This window comes from Myodes glareolus, chromosome 22 (assembly GCF_982192425.1).
Source record: "Myodes glareolus chromosome 22, mMyoGla1.1, whole genome shotgun sequence".
NCBI lineage: Eukaryota > Metazoa > Chordata > Mammalia > Rodentia > Cricetidae > Myodes > Myodes glareolus.
The window spans coordinates 58,839,445-58,859,377 of NC_142047.1; the positions used below are offsets into that span (position 1 = coordinate 58,839,445).

General features: G+C 40.6%; 1 protein-coding gene across 4 annotated transcripts; it reads right to left on the minus strand.

Annotated features, from left to right (window-relative positions):
- Positions 1-287: 287 nt before the first annotated feature.
- On the minus strand, positions 288-19,388 carry Znf33b (zinc finger protein 33B). Of its 4 annotated transcripts, none has more exons than XM_085681959.2 (5): positions 19,314-19,388; positions 19,001-19,063; positions 7,919-8,045; positions 7,661-7,721; positions 288-6,762 (listed from the first exon to the last, which is right to left on the minus strand). In XM_085681959.2, the coding sequence occupies exons 1-5, from the start codon at positions 19,386-19,388 to the stop codon at positions 5,445-5,447; spliced, it is 1,644 nt and encodes a 547-aa protein (XP_085538085.2). In that variant the 3' UTR covers positions 288-5,444. The 4 variants fall into 4 exon arrangements, with proteins under 4 accessions (XP_085538085.2, XP_048306088.2, XP_085538083.2 ...); XM_048450131.3 differs by having other exon boundaries at positions 19,240-19,378; XM_085681957.2 differs by lacking the exon at positions 19,314-19,388 and having other exon boundaries at positions 7,919-8,272; positions 19,001-19,240.
- Between the last annotated feature and the right edge of the window lie 545 nt (positions 19,389-19,933).

Below are 19,933 nucleotides of genomic sequence, written 5' to 3' on the forward strand. Positions count from 1 at the left end.
AATCTAAAGGGTTTGCACACTGATTACATTTATAGTGTTTCTCTCTAGTATGTGTTGTGTTCTTCCTATATTTGAAGATGACTCTTATGTACAAAGGCTTTAACTCACTGATTACATTTAAAAGTTTTCTTTCTGTCATGTGTTTTTGTTGTTGTTTTTTTGTTGCTGTTGTTGTTTTTTGGAGGGTTTTTATTATTTTCCCATTATATTTATTGAGCTCTACATTTTTCTCTGCTCCCCTCCCTGGCCTCTCCTCCCTCCCCTCTTCAAACCTCCCCCCAGGTCCCCATGCACCCAATTTACTCAGGAGATCTTGTCTTTTTATACTTTCTACTTCCCATGTAGATTACGTCTATGTGAGTCTCTTTTAGTGTCCACATTGTTGTCTAAGTTCTCTGGGATTGTGGTTTGTAGGCTGGTTTTCTTTGCTTTATGTTTAAAAACCACCTATGAGTAAGTACATGTGATAATTGTCTTTCTCTGTCTGGGTTACCTCACTCAAAATAATGTTTTGTAGTTCCATCCATTTTCCTGCAAAATTCAAGCTGTCGTTATTTTTTCTGCTGTGTAGTACTCCATTGTATAAATGTACCACATTTTTTTATTCATTCTTCGATCGAGGGGCATTTAGGTTGTTTCCAGGTTCTGGCTATGACAAACCAAAGCTGCTATGAACATAGTTGAGCACATGTCCTTGTGGCACGATTGAGCATCCTTTGGATATATACCCAAAAGTGGTATTATTGGGTCTTGAGGAAGGTTGTTTCCTAATTTTCTGAGAAATCGTCACACAGTGACATCCAAAGGAGTTGTACCAGTTTGCATTCCTACCAGCAATGCAGAAGTGTTCTCTTTTCCCCACAACCTCTCCAGCATAAGTTGTCATCAGTGTTTTTGATCTTGGCCATTCTTACAGATGTAAGATGGAATCTCAGAGTTGTTTTGATTTGCATGTCTCTGATGACTAATGATGTTGAACATTTCCTTAAGTGTCTTTCAGTCATTTTAGAATCTTCTGCTGAGAGTTCTCTGATTAGCTCTGTACTTCATTTTTTTTTATTGGATTATGTGATCTTTTGGTATCCAATTTCTTGAGTTCTTTGTATATTTTGGAAATCGGACCTCTGTCTGATGTGGGGTTCATTCTGTAGGCTGTCATTTTGTATTGTTGACCATGTCCTTTCCTTTACAGAAGCTTTTCAGTTTCGGAAGGTCCCATTTGTTAATTGTTTCTCTCGGTGTCTGTGCTGCTGGCATTCTATTTAGGAAGTGGTCTCCAGTGCCAATGCGTTCAAGCGTATTTCTCACTTTGTCTTCTATATGGTTCACTGTGGCTGGTCTTATGTTGATGTCTTTGACCCATTTGGACTTGAGTTTTGTGCATGGTGATAGACATGGGTCTATTTTCATTTTTCTACATGTTGATATCCATTTATGCCAGCACCACTTGTTAAATATGCTTTCTTTTTTCCATTTGATATTTTTTGCTTCTTTATCAAATATTAGGTGTTCGAAGATGTGAGGATTGATGTCCAGGTCTTCTATTCAGTTCCATTGGTCCTCTTGTCTGTTCTTATGCCAATACCAGGCTGTTTTCAGTACTGTATCTCTGTAGTAGAGTTTGAAGTCAGTGTTTGTGATGCCTCCAGTAGTTCTTTTATTGTACAGTATTGTTTTGGTTATCCTGAGTTTTTTTGCTTTTCCATATGACATTGAGTACTGTTCTTTCAAGGTCTGTGAAGAATTTTGCTGGGATTTGCTGGGGATTGCATTGAATCTGTAGATTGCTTTTGGTAAGATTGCCATTTTTACCACGTTAATTCTGTCTACCCAAAAGCATTGGAGATTTTTCCACTTTCTGGTATCTTCTTTAATTTCTTTCTTCAAAGATTTAAAGTTCTTGTCATACAAGTCTTCCACTTTTTTTTTTTGTTAGAATTACTCTGAGATATTTTATGCTATTTGTGCCTATTGTGAGGGTATTGATTCTCTGATTTCTTTCTCACCCCTTTTATCATTTGTATACAGGAGGGCTACTTTTTTTTTGAGTCAATCTTGTATCCTGCTACATTGCTGAAAGTGTTTATGAGTTCTAGAAGTTCCGTGGTAGAATTTTTGGGATCACTTATGTAAACTATCATATCATCAGCAAACAGTGAGAGTTTGACTTCTTTTCCAATTTGTATCCCCTGATCTTCCTTTGGTGTCTTATTTCTCTAGCCAGGAACTCAAGAACTATATTGGATAGATTTGGAGAGAGTGGACAACCTTGTCTTGTTCCTGATTTCAGTGGAATCACTGGGAGTTTCTCTCCATTTACTTTGATGTTGGCTGTTGGCTTGCTGTATATTGCCTTAATTATGTTTAGGTATGTTCCTTGTATCCCTGCTCTATCCAAGACCTTTATCATGAAGAGATGTTGTAGTTTGTTAAAAGCTTTTTCGGCGTCTAATGAGATGATCATGTGGTTTTTATTTTTCAGCTTGTTTATATGGTGGAGTACGTTGACAGATTTTCATATGTTGAACCATTCCTGCATCTGTGGGATGAAGCCGACTTGATCATGGTGGATGATGGTTCTGATGTGTTCTTGGATTCAATTTGCCAGTATTTTATTTAGGATTTGTGCATCAATGCTCATGAGTGAGATTGGTCTGTAATTCTCTTTCTTAGTAATGTCTTTCTGTGGTTTGGTTATCAGAGAAATTGTAGCCTCATAAAAAGCGTTTGGCAATGTTCCCTCTGTTTCTATTGTGTGGAATAATTTGAGCAGTATTGGTATTAGATCTTCATTGAAAGTCTTGTAGAATTCTGAGATGAAGCCTTCTGATCCTGGGCTTTTTTTGGTTGGGAGACATTTGATGACTATTCCCATTTCTTTAGCAGTTATAGGTCTGTTTAATTTTCTTATCTGGTCTTGATTTAATTTTGGTAAGCGATATTTATCCAGAAAGTTGTTCATTTTCTTTAAGTTTTCCAATTTTGTGGAGTACAGGTTTTCAAAATATGACCTGATGATCCTCTGTATTTCCTCCTTGTTTGTTGTTATGTACCACTTTTCATTTCTGATTTTGTTAATTTTGATATTCTCTCTCTGCCTTTTCGTTAGTTTGGATAAAGGTTTGTCTATTTTGTTCATTTTCTCAAAGAACCAACTCATTGTCTCTTGATTCTTTGTATTGTTTTCTTTGTTTCTATTTTGTTGATTTTAGCTCTCAATTTAATTATTTCCTGCTGTCTAGTTCTCTTACGTGAGTTTACTTCTTTTTGTTCTAAACTTTACAAATGTTCTGTTAATTCACTAGTAAGTGATTTTTCCAGCTTCTTTATGTAGGCGTTTAGTGCTATGAACTTGCCTCTTAACACTGCTTTCATTGTGTCCCATACATTTGGGTATGTTGTGTGGTCATTTTCATTGAATATTAGGAAGTGTTTAATTTCCCCCTTTATTTCTTCCTTGACCCATTGATGATTCAGGTGAGCATTGTTTAATTTCCATATGTTTGTGGGTTTTCTGGAACTAGTATTGTTGTGGACTTCTAGTTTTAAACCATGGTGATCTGACAATGTACATTGTGTTATTTCTTTTTTTTTTGTATTTTTGAGGTTTGTTTTGTTACTGCATATATGGTCAATTTTTGAGAAGGTTCCATGAGGTGCTGAGAAGGTATATCCTTTTCTGTTTCGATGGAATAGTCTATAGATGTCTGTTAAGTCCATTTGAGTCATAACATCTGTTAGTCTCTTATTTCTGTTCATTTTTTGTCTGATTGACCTGTCCAGTGGTGAGACGGGAGTGTTGAAATCTCCCACTATTAGTGTGTGGGGTTTAATATATGATTTAAGCTTCAGAAGTGTTTCTTTGACATATGAGGGTACCCTTGTATTTGGGGGCATAGATGTTCAGTATTGAAATTTCCTCTTGATGGATTTTTCCTGTGACTAATATAAAATGACTTTCTTTGTCTCTTTCGACTGATTTTAGCTCGAAGTCTACTTTGTTAGGTATTAGGATAGCTACACCTGCTTGTTTCTTAGGTCCATTTGATTGGTATATTTTTTCCCAACCCTTTACTCTGAGACGATGTCTGTCTTTGATGTTGAGATGCATTTCTTGTATGCAGAAGAAGGATGGATACTGTTTTCGTACTGAATCTATTAGTCTGTTCCTTTTTATAAGTGAGTTGAGTTCATTTACATTAAGGGATATTAATGACCAGTGGTTGCTATCTCTTGTTAATTTAGTTTGCATCGTTGGTGATATTAATTTGTCCATTTTTTTCTTCTTTGGGATTTGCTGTTATGAGATCATCAATTGTCTGTTTTTGTTGGTGTAGCCATCTTCCTTGGGTTGGAGTCTTCCTTCTAGTATCTTGTGCAGGGCTGGGTTTGTGGCTAGGTATTGGTGAAATCTAGATTTGTCATGGACTATCTTGTTTTGTCCTTCTATGGCGATTGGCAGTTTTGTTGGGTATAGTAGTCTGGGCTGGTATCTGTGGTCTCTTAATGTCTGCATTATGCTTGACCATGACCTTCTGACTTTCATTGTCTCCAATGAGAAGTCAGGTATAATTCTGATAGGTCTATCTTTATATGTTACTTGGCCTTTTACCTTTGCAGATCTTACCTTTTCTACTCATCTTTTCCTCTAATAAGTATGGCTGGGGCTGTCTGAGATTCTGTTGAATAATCTTCTAGGTGCCAGTGAATACAAAGCCTTAGAGTTTGCTGTCTCAGGTCTACTTTGGCCTAGGTTGTTGGCTTCAATGTATTTCTGTAAATCCTAGTCTGGATCCCCTCCTGCAGAAGTCCCTGGCTTGGAGTTGGACCTGTCCTGGTGGAGATCGCTGATTCTGGATCTGGTCGCTGGCTCAGTTCTGATCTGCCAGTGTTCTAGGACTGGGTTGGCTTCTGGGACTGGATTTGCTCCTGGCTTCTGCTACCGGTGGAGCTTGTTTCCTTAGACCCTCTCTGTTATAGGTGTCTCATTCAGTCTCACTACTGTGGAATTTGTTGCCCAAGATGGAGTTCCCTGCCTCAGGGAAACTTTGGTCTAGGTTATCTACTTTGACCTGTATCTGTAAATCCTGGTCTGGATTCTCTCCTGCAGAAGTCCCTGGGTTGGAGTTGAACCTGGAAAGGTTTCTGGTTCCGGCCTACTACTTCGGAGGTCCCAGGCTCCGATGTACCCAGACCTGCAGAGGACCTGCTTACTTCCTCAGAGGTCCCAGACTCACACTCGGACCCGGAGAGGTTCCAGGTTTCTGACCATTCCCTTTGATGTCCCAGACCAATGCCCTAACGCATAGAGGTCCTGGCTCAGGCATATTCTCCTTGAGGTCACACACTCATTCCTGGCCCTGCACAGATTTCTGATTCCTGCCTATTCCCTCAGAGGATCCAGGTTCACTCACGCCCAGACTGGCAGAGGTCCTGGGTCAGGTCTAGTTCCTAGGAAGTCCTAGACTCACACCCCCAGTATGTGTTCTTTCATGGCGCTGGAGATGACTCTGCTGTGCAAAGGCTTTACCACATTGATTGCATACAAAGGGTTTCTCTCCAGTATGTGTTCTTTTATGAATTTTAAAATAACTGTGATAGGCAAAGGCTTTCCCACATAGATTACATTCATAAGGTTTCTCTCCAGTATGTGTTCCTTTAAAATGCACTTGAAGACTGGAATGACATGTAAAGGCTTTACCACATTGGTTACATTCATAAGGTTTTTCTCCAGTATGTGTTCTTTTATGTATTTTAAGACCACTGCATCGTGTAAATGCTTTACCACATTGATTGCATTCATAGGGTTTCTCTCCAGTATGTGTTCTTTTGTGTATTTGAAAATTTCTGTAATGTGCAAAAGCTTTACCACATTGATTGCACTCATATGGTTTCTCTCCAGTATGTGATTTTTTATGCCCTTGAAGATGACCACGTTGTGTAAAGGTTTTACCACATTGATTACATTCATAAGGTTTCTCTCCAGTATGTGTTCTTTTATGTATTTGAAGAGAACTGTGATGTGCAAAGGTTTTACCACATTGATCACATTCATAGGTTTTGTCTCCTGTATGAGTTCTTTTCTGTATTTGAAGACTACCATGTCGTGCAAAAGCTTTACCACATGGATTACATTCATATTGTTTCTTTCCAGTATGTGTTACTTTAAGATGCATCTGAAGACTGGCATGATGTGCAAAGGTTTTACCACAAAGATCACATTCATAAGGTTTCTCTCCAGTATGTATTCTTTTATGTATTTGAAGATAACTGCACTGTGCAAAGGCTTTACCACACTGATTACATTCATAAGGTTTCTCTCCAGTGTGTATTCTTTTATGTATTTGAAGAGAACTGCGTTGTGTAAAAGCTTTACCACATTGATTGCATTCATAGGGCTTTTCTCCAGTATGCGTTCTTTTATGTGTTTGAAGATTACCATGTACTGCAAAGGCTTTACCGCAATGATTACATTCATAAGGTTTCTCTCCAGTATGTGTTCTTTTATGTCTTTGAAGATGACTGTGTTGTGTAAAGGCTTTACCACATTGATTACATTCATAGGGTTTCTCTCCAGTATGTGTTCTTTCATGGCATTGTAGATGACTATGGTGAGCAAAGGCTTTACTACATTGATTACATTCATAGGGTTTCTCTCCAGTATGTGTTCTTCTATGCATTTGAAGATTACGGTGATGTGCAAAGCTTTTACCACATTGATTACATTCATAGTGTTTCTCTCCAGCACGACTTCTTTTGTGGCTGTAAAGATAATTGGGACATGTAAAAGCTTTACCACATTTAATACACTGTTGAATCTTTATATGTGTATGAATTAATTTCATGATTTAGTTCAATTGTGAAAAGAATTAAGTTCTTATGGTTTATCGCTGTGTTTGTATTCATGTTGCTCCCCCTTTTAGGGGTTGTTTTGCATTGTTGAAGAGACCTCTGATGGTAAGAGCCTCTATTACTTGGATCACATTTACAGAATCTTTTTTCTATATGAGATTTTTTTTACATATTTGAAGAGACCTGGAAAAATTCAGGCATTCATATGTGGTATGTTATGTCTGCTAATATTCCTATGGTCATGTGATTTGTATATAGAATATATAATATACCAAGTAAAGAATGAATAACAAATAGAAGATTTACACATTGAATAGCATAGTTTGAATTTCTATTCCTCATAGACATATAGTATAGGAATTAAGTTCTCAGTAATGACTGCCCCTTGACTCTTGATTCTAACTGCCCCCTAAATAAATTTAGTACAGTCACAGCAAGCATATGGGTAGCACTAGCTTAACTATGCACCATTTGCTTATTAGAAAGTTTTGGAGATGTGCTTATCACATCTTCAACATATATACCTTTCTTAATATGGGTGGTAAGAAACTTAACAGATTGGCAGTTTTATACCATAGCGCTCATGGAGCTATGTTTCAAAGGGTGAAATCTACTGAGGTATTTTCTTTCTTGTCTTGTGAGTGCCTTGCAAGAAATTCATAACTTAGGAGTATGGTTTTGTGATAATTCAATAATCATCAATGCACATGAACTTGTGATTCCTTATACTTGCTTTAGTTTAAAACATCTAGAAGACATTACAATTTCTTCAGAGGGACAGTGATATCAGGTTGCACATGATAATTACCTTCCATGAATTCTGGAACTTTGACAACGTTCTTCAATATTATGGTCTTCCCAAATGTATCCTAAAAAATAGTACCACAAAATATATGGTATATTATTGAAAATTATACACAATTTAAGTTACTACCTTCAGTAAACTTTAGAAACATGCCTGATTTGCTTGACTCACTCTTCTTTCTCAATCAGATTGTAGAAGAGCTCAAAAAATGAGGAAAAGCTGTCCCCTTATTTAAAACCCTGAAGGAAGATTCAGTCTTACCTATGGTAGTGAGGTTCCTGTAGGTCTCCAGCATCACATCTTTGTAGAGATTCCTTTGTGAAGGATTCAGTAACTTCCATTCTTCCCAAGTAAAGTCAACATGCACATCATCATAGGTCACTGCATTCTGAAATGTCCCACACATGTGCACAACAGAAAGCAGGATACTGACAACATGGTAAACGTAGACTTCTCTGACTGTATAGTCATAAGACTCTGGTGGTCCCACATTTATTCCATGACACAGACATTATAATACAATCACCAAATATTTTTGGAAGGAAACAGAATAGGAGATTCAACTCTGTCATAACTGCACCCTGTGAATGGAATATCACACTGCAAGAGAAATCCCTATTAAAGACATGGAGAGAAAAGTAAACAGATCAACAATACACAGGAGAGAAAATGTATAAAACTTGCAAACTACCAAAAACATAAGTAAGATGGCCAAGCTGGATTAGAGGCTCACATGTTTAACCCCTGCACTCAGAAGTCAGAGGCATGGATATCTGCCTCACAGTTAAATTTCAGCCTAGGCTATGCAGTCAGTTCATGGACAGCCAGAAATACATATTAAGATCCTGTCTTTCATGAAAAAGAATGTTTAAAAACAAAATAAAATAAAATAAATCACCCATGGCAGCACAAGTATCCACATTCTACAACTAGAAAGGTTGAAAGCAGTTTTAGGTCATGCTCTTCTGACTAGGTCACGAATTTTAGGCTTGGCTTTCATAAACTGAGAAGCAGATGGAGCCACCAATCAAAACTGGGGACAGAGGAGCCAGCTGCATCTTGGGAGTTTAAGTTTCCTCACATGGTCAAAAAGGGGCTAAATGATAGATAGTAAAAGAATTTCAGAAGAACAAAAACCATGTAAACTGCCTACATTGTGTTTTAAATTGTGAATATGCTTATTAATGAAAAGAAAATGGATATGTAGGCAACGGAAGGAATGAATGGAATGAAAAAAACAAAGTAGGAAAAACAGAGTCTGCTGCAACAGAAAGAGGCCCAAGAGGTGGTTGACATCCCACCCTACAGGTCATCCCATTCTCTAGGCCCTCCATACTGGGGGCAAAATTGCAGGTCCCTCGCCTAGCTGCCTCAGCTTCTCTAGCCAGCCTGCAGGTGAGTTTCCTGCTGGAAGGCTGCTCCAACTCCCCCATCCCATCCATAGGACTCTGAAAGCTACAATTCCCACTCTGCCTCCAAACCCTCCTATCACTCTTCCACCCCAGCAACCTCAGAACAAGTCTGAAACACCAGCTGCAACTACAAGGTGAGGAATGAGAGAAAGAACCTAGAGAAGAACTCTGAAGCACAAGCTGTGACTCAGAGAGGGGAACAATAGAGTGAACCAAGAGAGCAGGCCAAGATAGAAGGCCAAGAGAGACCTCAGTGACCCCCTGAGACATAGACAGTGACAGTATAGAGCAGACCAAGAATAGTTCCCAAGACACAGACAGTCAGTGCAAGAATCGAACCAAGAGGAAAAGACACTGGCCACACCAAATGGAGGAAGAGAAGGGTTGGCGCCATTCCAAGAAATCAATCAACAACTCCAAAACAACAAGGTAAAAAGAGAACCCATTCGTAATACAACAGGAAGAGTTGATAATCCTAACCTAGAAGAAGTAGAAGAAAATGAATTGAAATGTAACTTTATGAGGATGATGGACACATATAAAGAGCAAATGAAAAATTCCCTTGAAGAATTGAAGGAAAAGACAAACAAAAAATTAGAAGAAATCAATGAATCTCTCAAAGAAACCCAAGAAAACAAGAAATAAAAATCAAACCGATGAAGCAAGCAGTTCAAGACTTGAAGTTTGAAATAGAGGCAATATTGTTCTTTGGAGGTCTGTGAAGAATTTTACTGGGATTTTGAAGGGTATTGTATTGAATCTGTAGATTGCTTTTGATAATACTGCTGTTTTTACTATGTTAATTTTGCCTACCACAGAGCAGAATTACCATTGGAGATCTTTCCATTTTCTGGTGTCTTCTTCAATTTCTTTCTTTAAAGATTTAAAGTTCTTGTCATACAAGTCTTCCAGTTGTTTGGTTAGAGTTACTCCGAGATATTTTATGCCATTTATGAGTTGTAGAAGTTCCTTGGTATAATCACTCAGGTAGACAATCATATCATTAGCAAACAGTGAGAATTTGACTTCTTCTTTTCTGATTTTATCCCCTTGATCTCCTTTTGGTGTCTTATTGCTGTAGCTAGGACCTCAAGAACTATATTGAATATATATGGAGAGAGTGGACAATACTCAACTTCATACGGAAAAGCAAAAAACTCAGGATAGCCAAAACAATCCTGTACAATAAAAGAACTACTGGAGGCATCACAAACACTGACTTCAAACTCTACTACAGAGATACAGTACTGAAAACAGCCTGGTATTGGCATAAGAACAGACAAGAGGACCAATGGAACTGAATAGAAGGTCCATGAATTAATCCACACTCTTTAGAACAACTGATTTTTGACAAAGAAGCAAAAAAAAAATCAAATGGAAAAAAGAAAGCATATTTAACAAGTGGTGCTGGCATAAATGGATATCAACATGTAGAAAAATGAAGATAGACCCATGTCTATCACCATGCACAAAACTCAAGTCCAAATGGGTCAAAGACATCAACATAAGACCAGCCACAGTGAACCATATAGAAGACAAAGTGAGAAATACGCTTGAACGCATTGGCACTGGAGACCACTTCCTAAATAGAATGCCAGCAGCACAGACACCGAGAGAAACAATTAACAAATGGGACCTTCCGAAACTGAAAAGCTTCTGTAAAGGAAAGGACATGGTCAACAATACAAAATGACAGCCTACAGAATGAACCCCACATCAGACAGAGGTCCGATTTCCAAAATATACAAAGAACTCAAGAAATTGGATACCAAAAGATCACATAATTCAATAAAAAATGGAGTACAGAACTAAACATAGAACTCTCAACAGAGGAATCTAAAATGGCTGAAAGACATTTAAGGAAATGTTCAACATCATTAGTCATCAGAGACATGCAAATCAAAACAACTCTGAGATTCCATCTTACATCTGTAAGAATGGCCAAGATCAAAAACACTGATGACAACTTATGCTGGAGAGGTTGTGGGGAAAAGAGAACACTTCTGCATTGCTGGTAGGAATGCAAACTGGTACAACTCCTTTGGATGTCACTGTGTGACGATTTCTCAGAAAATTAGGAAACAACCTTCCTCAAGACCCAATAATACCACTTTTGGGTATATATCCAAAGGATGCTCAATTGTGCCACAAGGACATGTGCTCAACTATGTTCATAGCAGCTTTGGTTTGTCATAGCCAGAACCTGGAAACAATATAAATGCCCCTCGACTGAAGAATGGATAAGGAATATGTGGTATATTTACACAATGGAATACTACACAGCAGAAAAAAAAACGACATCTTGAATTTTCAGGAAAATGGATGGAGCTAAATTAATTTTCAGTGAGGTAACCCAGACAGAGAAAGACAATTATCACATGTATTTACTCAGAGGTGGTTTTTAAACATAAAGCAAAGAAAACCAGCCTACAAACCACAATCCCAGAGAACTTAGACAACAATAAGGACACTAAGAGAGACTTACATAGATATAATTTACATGGGAAGTAGAAAGTAGAAAAAGACAAGATGTCCTGAGTAAAATGGGAGCATGGGGACCTATGGGGAGGATTGAAGGCGGAAGGGGAGAGCTAGGGAGGGGAGCAGAGAAAAATGTGGAGCACAATAAAAAAAAGTATTAAAAAATGATCATCAAAACCTGAATAAACACAGAAGTAAATGATCCTCTGAACATGATGTATCAATATCAGGTGCTGTGTATGGTAAACTTGCACCATAAAGTGAGTACAATCCAATGACAATGCCCAACAATATATAACAGGGAAACAGATGACCAACCGACATTCACAGTGGAAATATGTATAATGCTCAATGGTGTTATGAAAACATGGTACATATGGTGATACAATAGGAGTTCTATACATACTACAAAGCTATAATAATCAAACATGCTTACAATACTTGTGAAAGAATAAAGGGGATGGGAAGAAAGGCCAAGAACAAAGGCAGAAATTACAGCCAACTTTTAATCAAAAGACCAAAGGAAATTCAACCAGGAAAGGTGTGATCTTGACCAGTGATACCCAGCTCCCTAGGAGTATATGTGTATAGAAATTAAATAAACACACTTCACAACTTCCACAAAATTAACTCAAATTGACCCTTAAATGGTTATGTTTCTGACCCTTCAGCTTTCTTTCAAAGATGGAAGCTCTCTCTGCAAATGGAGGTGATCTCTTTTTTTTTTGGCTCTGCAGCTCCTATGGCTCCTTGTGGTTTCAGGTAAACCATGTTACACTGATACCTAATCCCAAAACAACAGAGAAGAGTAATTGAAAGTCTGCTTCCGGCCACATGGATTATGGCACAAGATGTAAAACTGCTCTCTCTACCTTTACAACACGATGGACACCCAGGAAATCTCTGCAGGTCAGAAACTCCCTTCGTCCCCTAGAACTAAACTGAATCAATGAGTCACACCATGCTGACTGGTGGTAGCAGAAAGTTAAAAGCATTCTAATCAAATATTTCTGAAAAATGATCCACATCTCCTCTTTCTACAAGTTTGTAAACTTTTTGTAACTTTATAACACAAACTTCAAAGTAGAATGAAATATTCAGAACCTCTAGAAAACAGACCTTCTTTTTCAAATTCATTTTCCCACCATGCTCCACAACAATGCCTGTATGGGCACACTGGACAGTGGATATTATAAGTCTCACGTCCTCCAAGTTCAGGTTGCAGAGCCTCCCCCTCCTGAGAAAATCCCACCCAGGTCATCACAAGAACCAACAGAACCACTGTCTAGCTCATGGTCCACTCAAGTCCCAGCAGAAATGACAGCACAGCAGACCTGCTCTGAGCATCGCACACCACTATGGCATGGCTTATGGTCTTCCTTACAACTCCCTACAGCTGAAGCAAAAAATAATTCTGAAAAGAACCTGCAAGCTAGTACACCTGTTCCTAAGGCTTGCCAGAGTCCCTCATTATTTAGGGCCACAGAGCTGGGCCTGATAATATAATAAGCAGTTGCATGAAGGAAAAATGAATTTCATTTCATTTTATTTCAGCTGGACCTCAGAATATAATAAACAGCAGAGATCAAGTAACTCAGACAGCATAGGCCTTGCCAGTTCAGCCCTTCCAACCCAGCAGACAGGGTCATAGTCTAGAAAGTTAGAATTTTAATACACATTCTTCTATGCTCCCAGAGCACTTCCTATTCCTTGTTCAGGGCACAGGGTCCTTTGTGTACACATTCCATTACACACTCAATGTCCAGTGCAGTCAACCCTTTGCTTCTTAGTTTTGAAGTCCAGCAGCCAAACAGGTCACATTCAATCAGTGAGTGTTGTTAAAGCAAAAAAGAGGCCATGGGTCAGAAAACAATGAGAAGCCATGGTAAGACTTGGAGGCAGATTTCATGTCAAATAATTATTTTGAAAAGTTGAAACAGGCTTTAGGGCCATAAGCTCCAGAGACTACGGATTTGAATGAGAGCACACCAAGGATTACCTACACTTTTCTCTCAACCTGTACATCTTAAACCTCAAAAATAACACTCCTGTAAGGCAGGGCCATAAGTTTTTACAATGATCTTCTATTTTGGTTGAACTAATGTAACTCCAGTAATTTGGTTACATGGTAAGGTCAGTCCTTTATCCAGATTCTTGATTGCCCAGTTCTGTGGAGCTGAAGAAATGGCCACTCAGGACACTTATGGAGCATCTAAAATCGATGACCTGACTCCACATTGCCAATATCAGCTACCACCAAAGGATCAACGCTCTCGCCTTCCTTCTTGCCATTCCCTCTCTGTGCAGCACCTACATCAGATTCAAAGTTGGTGAGTAAACACAATTCTTGCACAGGTCATTCTTCATTTGGAACTCCCCAGGAAAAGTCAGAGAGACTGGAGGACACTCATTCCCTATCAAGGATCAGCCTGTGAGGAGTTACAGGACTGTCTTTCCAGCATTGGGCAGCAGAGGCAGGATTAGGTGAGCAATGCAATTCTCAACTTCATAGCTCCATGCAAGCTGGGCTATGGGAGATATTGCTCTAAACAGATAAAAATAAATCAATTGCACTTGAGAAAAAAGGAATGAAATTATCAATAATCAAGAAACATTGGAGAACAGAAACAAATAGAGATGAGAGCACTAATGAACATAAAAAATATTAAAACAGGATAAAAATAAGTGACTTTTTAAAAAATATTTATTTATTTATTATGTATACAATATTCTGTCTATGTGCATGCCTGAAGAGGGCACCAGGTCTCATTACAGATGGTTGTGAGCCACCATGTGGTTGCTGGGAATTGAACTCAGGACCTTTGGAAGAGCAGGCAATGCTCTTAACCACTGAGCCATCTCTCCAGCCCCAATAAGTGACTTTTTAAAAAGATAAAAATAATGAACTTTGAAGTTTTAAAAACTTAACTATATTGACTTTGAAAAAGAGTAGGTTCTCTAGTAGAGGGAAGGCCACTGAGAAGAGATTGACTGATTTTGAATATATGCACATGTTGGCAGTTAAGATCTCTAACCTGACTCACAGAGTAACAGACAATTGCCTGACTCACAAACATCTAATTTGATGTAAATGTGTGAAGGAGGACTGGTCAGTAAAGTTTCCTAATTGCAAATTCAGTTATTCATGGCTTCAAGATAACTTTCTCAAATTGTATATCCACCAATCTGGTCTGACTTGAATCACATGACATGAATTAATAGATGCTGGAAAATTACAACTGAACTCCTCCTTCCACAATGAGGTCCTTTTTTCATAATGGTGACTCCAGCAGCAGGATTGCCTACCCTGCTTCACTTCTGTGTTGTACACCATAAACTATTCCTGCTATTCTGGTCTGGAAGCCGAAGCCATGTTTCACATGCAAATCCTTTTCCTGTAACTGCAATGGACAGTCGACCACACGACTCAATGAATAATTTTAAATCTCTGAGGTGGTACAGTCATTCAATTTGCAAATGTTGGAGGTGTAATATAAAGAACAAGATCATGCCCTTAAGTACAATAGTCTCAAATCAAGACCACCTGAGTCAAAAGAAGACCGCTTGTCTCAGAAACACCTTCCTAAGAGGCTGGAAAAGCAGATGTTCTAGAATTACTATGTCTTCCCAGGGAGAAATCACTACCCACATTTAGGAGATTAATTAAAAAAAATCTCTTTATGAGAGCATTCATCTCTATGTCTAATCCTCAAAGAATAGGCATCCTAGACAGATTTTGCATTTTGCATATACTTTTCTTTTAGGGTCATGCTCCAGGTTGCACTTTGAACAATTTAAATACAGACAGGAGACTGCAAGTCTAGACACTTAGGCAGATGGGAGACTTACACTGATGGGGAAAGCCTTGTTAACCAATAATCTTTAAGAGGTGGAACCTAGTTTAGGCATGGCTTTCTGGGACTGGGAGATAAAAACCTGTGCACCACCCAGGTGCGCTCTCTGCGTAGTTTCCCCCACAGTTGTGCAGAGCCTGGATCTTCCATTCCTGTGGCGTGAGTTTTCCCCTAATAATAAATAAAATATATCTGTCTAACTTCAAGCTTTCGTGGTTATTTCCATATCTACATAACTTCTACGGGTGGTGCCCAACATGCTGGATATAAAAATCCCGGTCCTGATGTGCAGGCGCGGGTGGCCCAGTCCCGCTGGAAGTGCATTCTTGCTGTGTGCCGGCACGGGCGGTGGTGTGTGAATGATGGTGCAAGAGCAGTGGCCACTAGTACCGCAGCCCCACACCACGGGAATTCAGAGGGGACACAGGCTTTCCCAGGGCCCCTGAGTGCCCGCAGCAATCACAGCTTTTTCTGCACTCGCAGAGGCCAAGGAGGAAAAGGCCGAGGAGCTAGCGCCCAGAGCTGCCCTCCGCGCGTGCACGCGACCGCTCTGCGTCCTCGTCCTAGTCCTAGAGCAGCGCTGTGGCCCGGGGCTGCCAGTGAGCAGATCAGGTTCGGCTTTAGGTTGGCTCAGCAGTAAAGATGCCCCGGGAGACCTGGCCTTCGCTAGTCTGAGCCAGCTGTTCGCTGTTTCAAACAACTTGTCTGCTTTTGCTATTCTAGTGATTGTGCGGTCGCTGACCAGTCAGGGATCTCTGTGGAGCACACAGTCTGTGATTCGCACTAAGTAATTGTTTTTAATTTGAGCAAATTTCAGAATTTAGCGCCAGAATCAGATTCAAGCCAGCCACACGACTGCAAGTATGCAGCGACACCTACTGGCAGGTAATGGTTATTGCATCTAATTCAGCTAACTAAACCACAGGTAAGATTTAATACTCAAAATATAAATCATAAATTTATAATTTAAAAGGAAAAAAATTACAGACAATTCAACCATACAGCAGACTTTTCACTTATACCATGCATAAGGTTTTGCAAGGCTTATATTATTTCCCTCCTACACCACTGTACCTGATTCTGGGGATTAGTTTTGTCCTCCATATTCTTTCCTTAAAAATATGGTTTGATAATAGCGCCAAGAATGAGGCACTTTTAGAAATGGTAAAGTCCTAACAGACTGATGCCACCCTTCTAAAAGAGAAAATCACTACTATGGAGAAGGATAATGTTGAGACACTGTCTGAGAGAATTCATACTCTTGAATGTATTAATTGGACTCTCTCAAAGGATTGATAGACTGACTGATAGACTGTCTCTCCAGGAAGGTAATATGCATTATATAAACTTATGTCCAAGGATGAGACATTATCTCTACTGGACAGACTTCACACCTTGGAATCCTTAATGAGGGCATTAGAACAGAACACTGGACAGGAGATCCAAACTTTTAAAAAGGCAGTGGTGAATAGATTTGAAAAGATTGAGGAATTTATCAAATTTGATGACCAGGGACAAAAGGTACAAAGGAAAAATTTAGCCTCATCAGTATGTAAAAACCTCCAGGATAGCTTACCCAGAATTCTGCCTGCCTTTCCGATAATAGCATCAGAAAGAGCATCTGGCACAAAATGCCCTAAGGTAGTCAAAAAATATACATGGGAGTCCATACATATGACTGACCTAAAGGAAGTTAAACAAGCTATTGTAGCTTATGGACTACATTCGTCCTTTGTTAGAGAAATAGTCAAAATGTGGGCTTCCACTAGCAAAGCAAGGCCACAAGTTCTGGACTCAGTTAATCTTAGCAGTCCTAGACAGTGGACTGCAGTTGCTTTGGAGGTGCTATTTTAGGGAAAAGGCAAAAATTTTAGAGCAACAACAATTAAAAAAAAAAGAAAAGAAAAAGGACTTGAGATTTCCCTGAATCAAATTCTGGGCAAGGGACTTTACTCTGATCCTCAGGATCAAGCTCTTTATGATAAACACACTTTGTCCCTATGTAGCACAGCAGCTTTTAATGCTTGGGATAGGATTCAGGAACTAGGAAAGAGTTGAATCATATCTTAGGGTTAAACAGGGCAAGAGAGAACCTTTTAGTGACTTATTACAAAGATTAACTAAGGCTGTGCAAATAGGGGTAACTGCCCCAGAAGCTAGACATATAGTAACTGAATCTTTGGCATATGAGAATTCCAACTTAGAATGAAAAAGGATCCTTGGACCTTTAAAGATCAGATCAGCACCCATGGATGAATGAGTCTTGCATACAATAAATGTCAAGACACTTGACTATCATTTGGTAAGCATGGGTAGTTTCAATGACCTGAAATCCCAACATTCTCCTGCACTCCAAAGTTCTTCTAATGATTCACATGCAGACTATGCTGTTTCCTGGGTGCTTTCCTATTTCTCTCATGACCTTCACACATAAGATCAATATAACTATGAACTCTATGAGTAAATTGGTATTCACTATGTCTGAGTGGATATGCCATGCACACACTCTCACACAGCGCCCCAAATTACAAAGCTGTTACAACATAAGATGTAATTTTCAGCCTCCTTACACATTAGCCCAGAAAGTCTCAATGTGTCCCCTCGCTGACTTGCACATATGTCCCAACATTCCTGTTGTTAGAAGCAGGTCTGGGAGTCACAAGAAAATGGGGCAATACAAAAGTTTTAACTTCTGCAAAATGGTTTACAGTGGTAAGTGAAGTGGATGTGCTAGGAGGTTTTTATTCCTAACACAAAGGGGTCTCGGGCCCTACTCTGAGAAGTCAGAGCCTGGTTTCCCACGCGTATAAGACCGGATAACTTAAAGCAGGGCAGCTGATAAGCAACGTGAAGCTTTGGGAAACAGGACACAACCTGGAGCACATACTTTCAAAAAAAAAAAATGCTAGCAGGGGGAGGGATTTCTGCCAGATGGCATCTTCACAAATTTCTTTAAAGATGGAACTCCTTTTGTCTCATTTAACCCTTTGAAAGAAAAGATAGTATATTCCATTTACATTTCACATGGGGAAGAAGGTCAGTACAGCCTTAATAAAGAAGATTATTTTGTCTTGGTGCTATCTACCCACCCTCCCTAGGGCTGCAATTCTCTATAAGTTCCCTTGAATATTTCCTCTCTCATCTGGTCAACACCACCACTCTGCAGCCATTCATTTCCCAAGGCATTTTGCCACTCATTCCAACAAATGACATTATTATTACAGCTCAGAGCATGGAGCCTCCCCACTCCTTATAGAGCAACAATGTATGAACACTCCCATGAGGTGGATGAACTGCACAGGCTTAAAAAAGAGTAGGTGTGAACAATATAAAGCCTTTAAGAAGGGTATAGATTGCTAACGCTAGGTGAGCATCAATTTCCCTGTTTCTCCTGTTAGTACCTGGATGGCCATGCATATTCCTCCCTCCGTTGACTCCTTCACTAAGATCTTGAACTCCTGATTATTCAGTCTTCTCCGCCTTGCTGCGGTTACAGGCATAAGTCACACTCCTGGTTTATGTGGGGTAGGGGACGTTAAAAGAACCCCAGCTCCCCTTCACTATTTGAAAAGGATTGAGAATATTGTTCTCCTCACCTTAAATTCTTTCCAACATTTATCTTGGTTCACGGAGCCAACCCAAGCACAAAATCCATGCATCTGAAACATAAAACAAGTGTAATCCAAAACGCGGAACACTGCAGCTAATTCGTCACGATTCGTCAGTCTCTGTCCCCAGGCTTATTCTCAAGTGCTCCTCGAGCCTGACAGAACAAGGCGCTCCCAACTCAACCTGGAGCTGATTCCAATGTCAGCCACACTCCGAAATCACCAACCTTCCTCAGACAAGAGGCTGTGCTAAGTCTCCGTGCGGCGGGCGCCCCCTCGTGGCTCGGGCGCCACTAACTACCTCCTGCCGGGACGACTTGGAAGGGGAGGAGCGGAAGGCAGCGCTGCTGTCTCGGCGGTGCCCGCCGGTGCTCATCTTCCGGCGACGAAATTCTGCTTCCAGAGCAGAGGGGAGAGGCGGGGCCGCGGCTAGGGGGCGGGACCCATCAGAGAGGTGTAGTGGTAGTGAACCGGCATGGGGCGGGGCCGCGCGGATGGGCGGGGCTGGACGGAAGAGGGCGGGCGTGGGGCGGGGCTGCGCGGATGGGCGGTGATGAACGGACGCGAGAGGGCGTAGGGCGGGGCCGCGCGGATGGGCGGAGCTGGGCGAACGCGGGCGGGCGTGGGGCGGGGCTGCGTGAACGTCAGCTTGCGCGCCGCCTTTCGCCTCGGGCCGCTGGGGGCGCTCACGCTCCTGCCGCCCTCCTTGGCTATTCCGCGCGTGCTCGCGTGTCCCCGGCGTGAACCGGAACCGCTTGCCGGAGTCGCGGCTGCGAGCCGGGCGCTGAACGAGGGCGCTGTGGGAGGCGGCCTGCGCGGCGCCGCCCGCCATGGCAGCGGCGGGCTGAGCTCTGCCCTGGGCCGCAGTCGCGGACTCAGGCTTCGCCGCAAACCAGGGGCCGAGGCCGTAGCAGCGGTAGC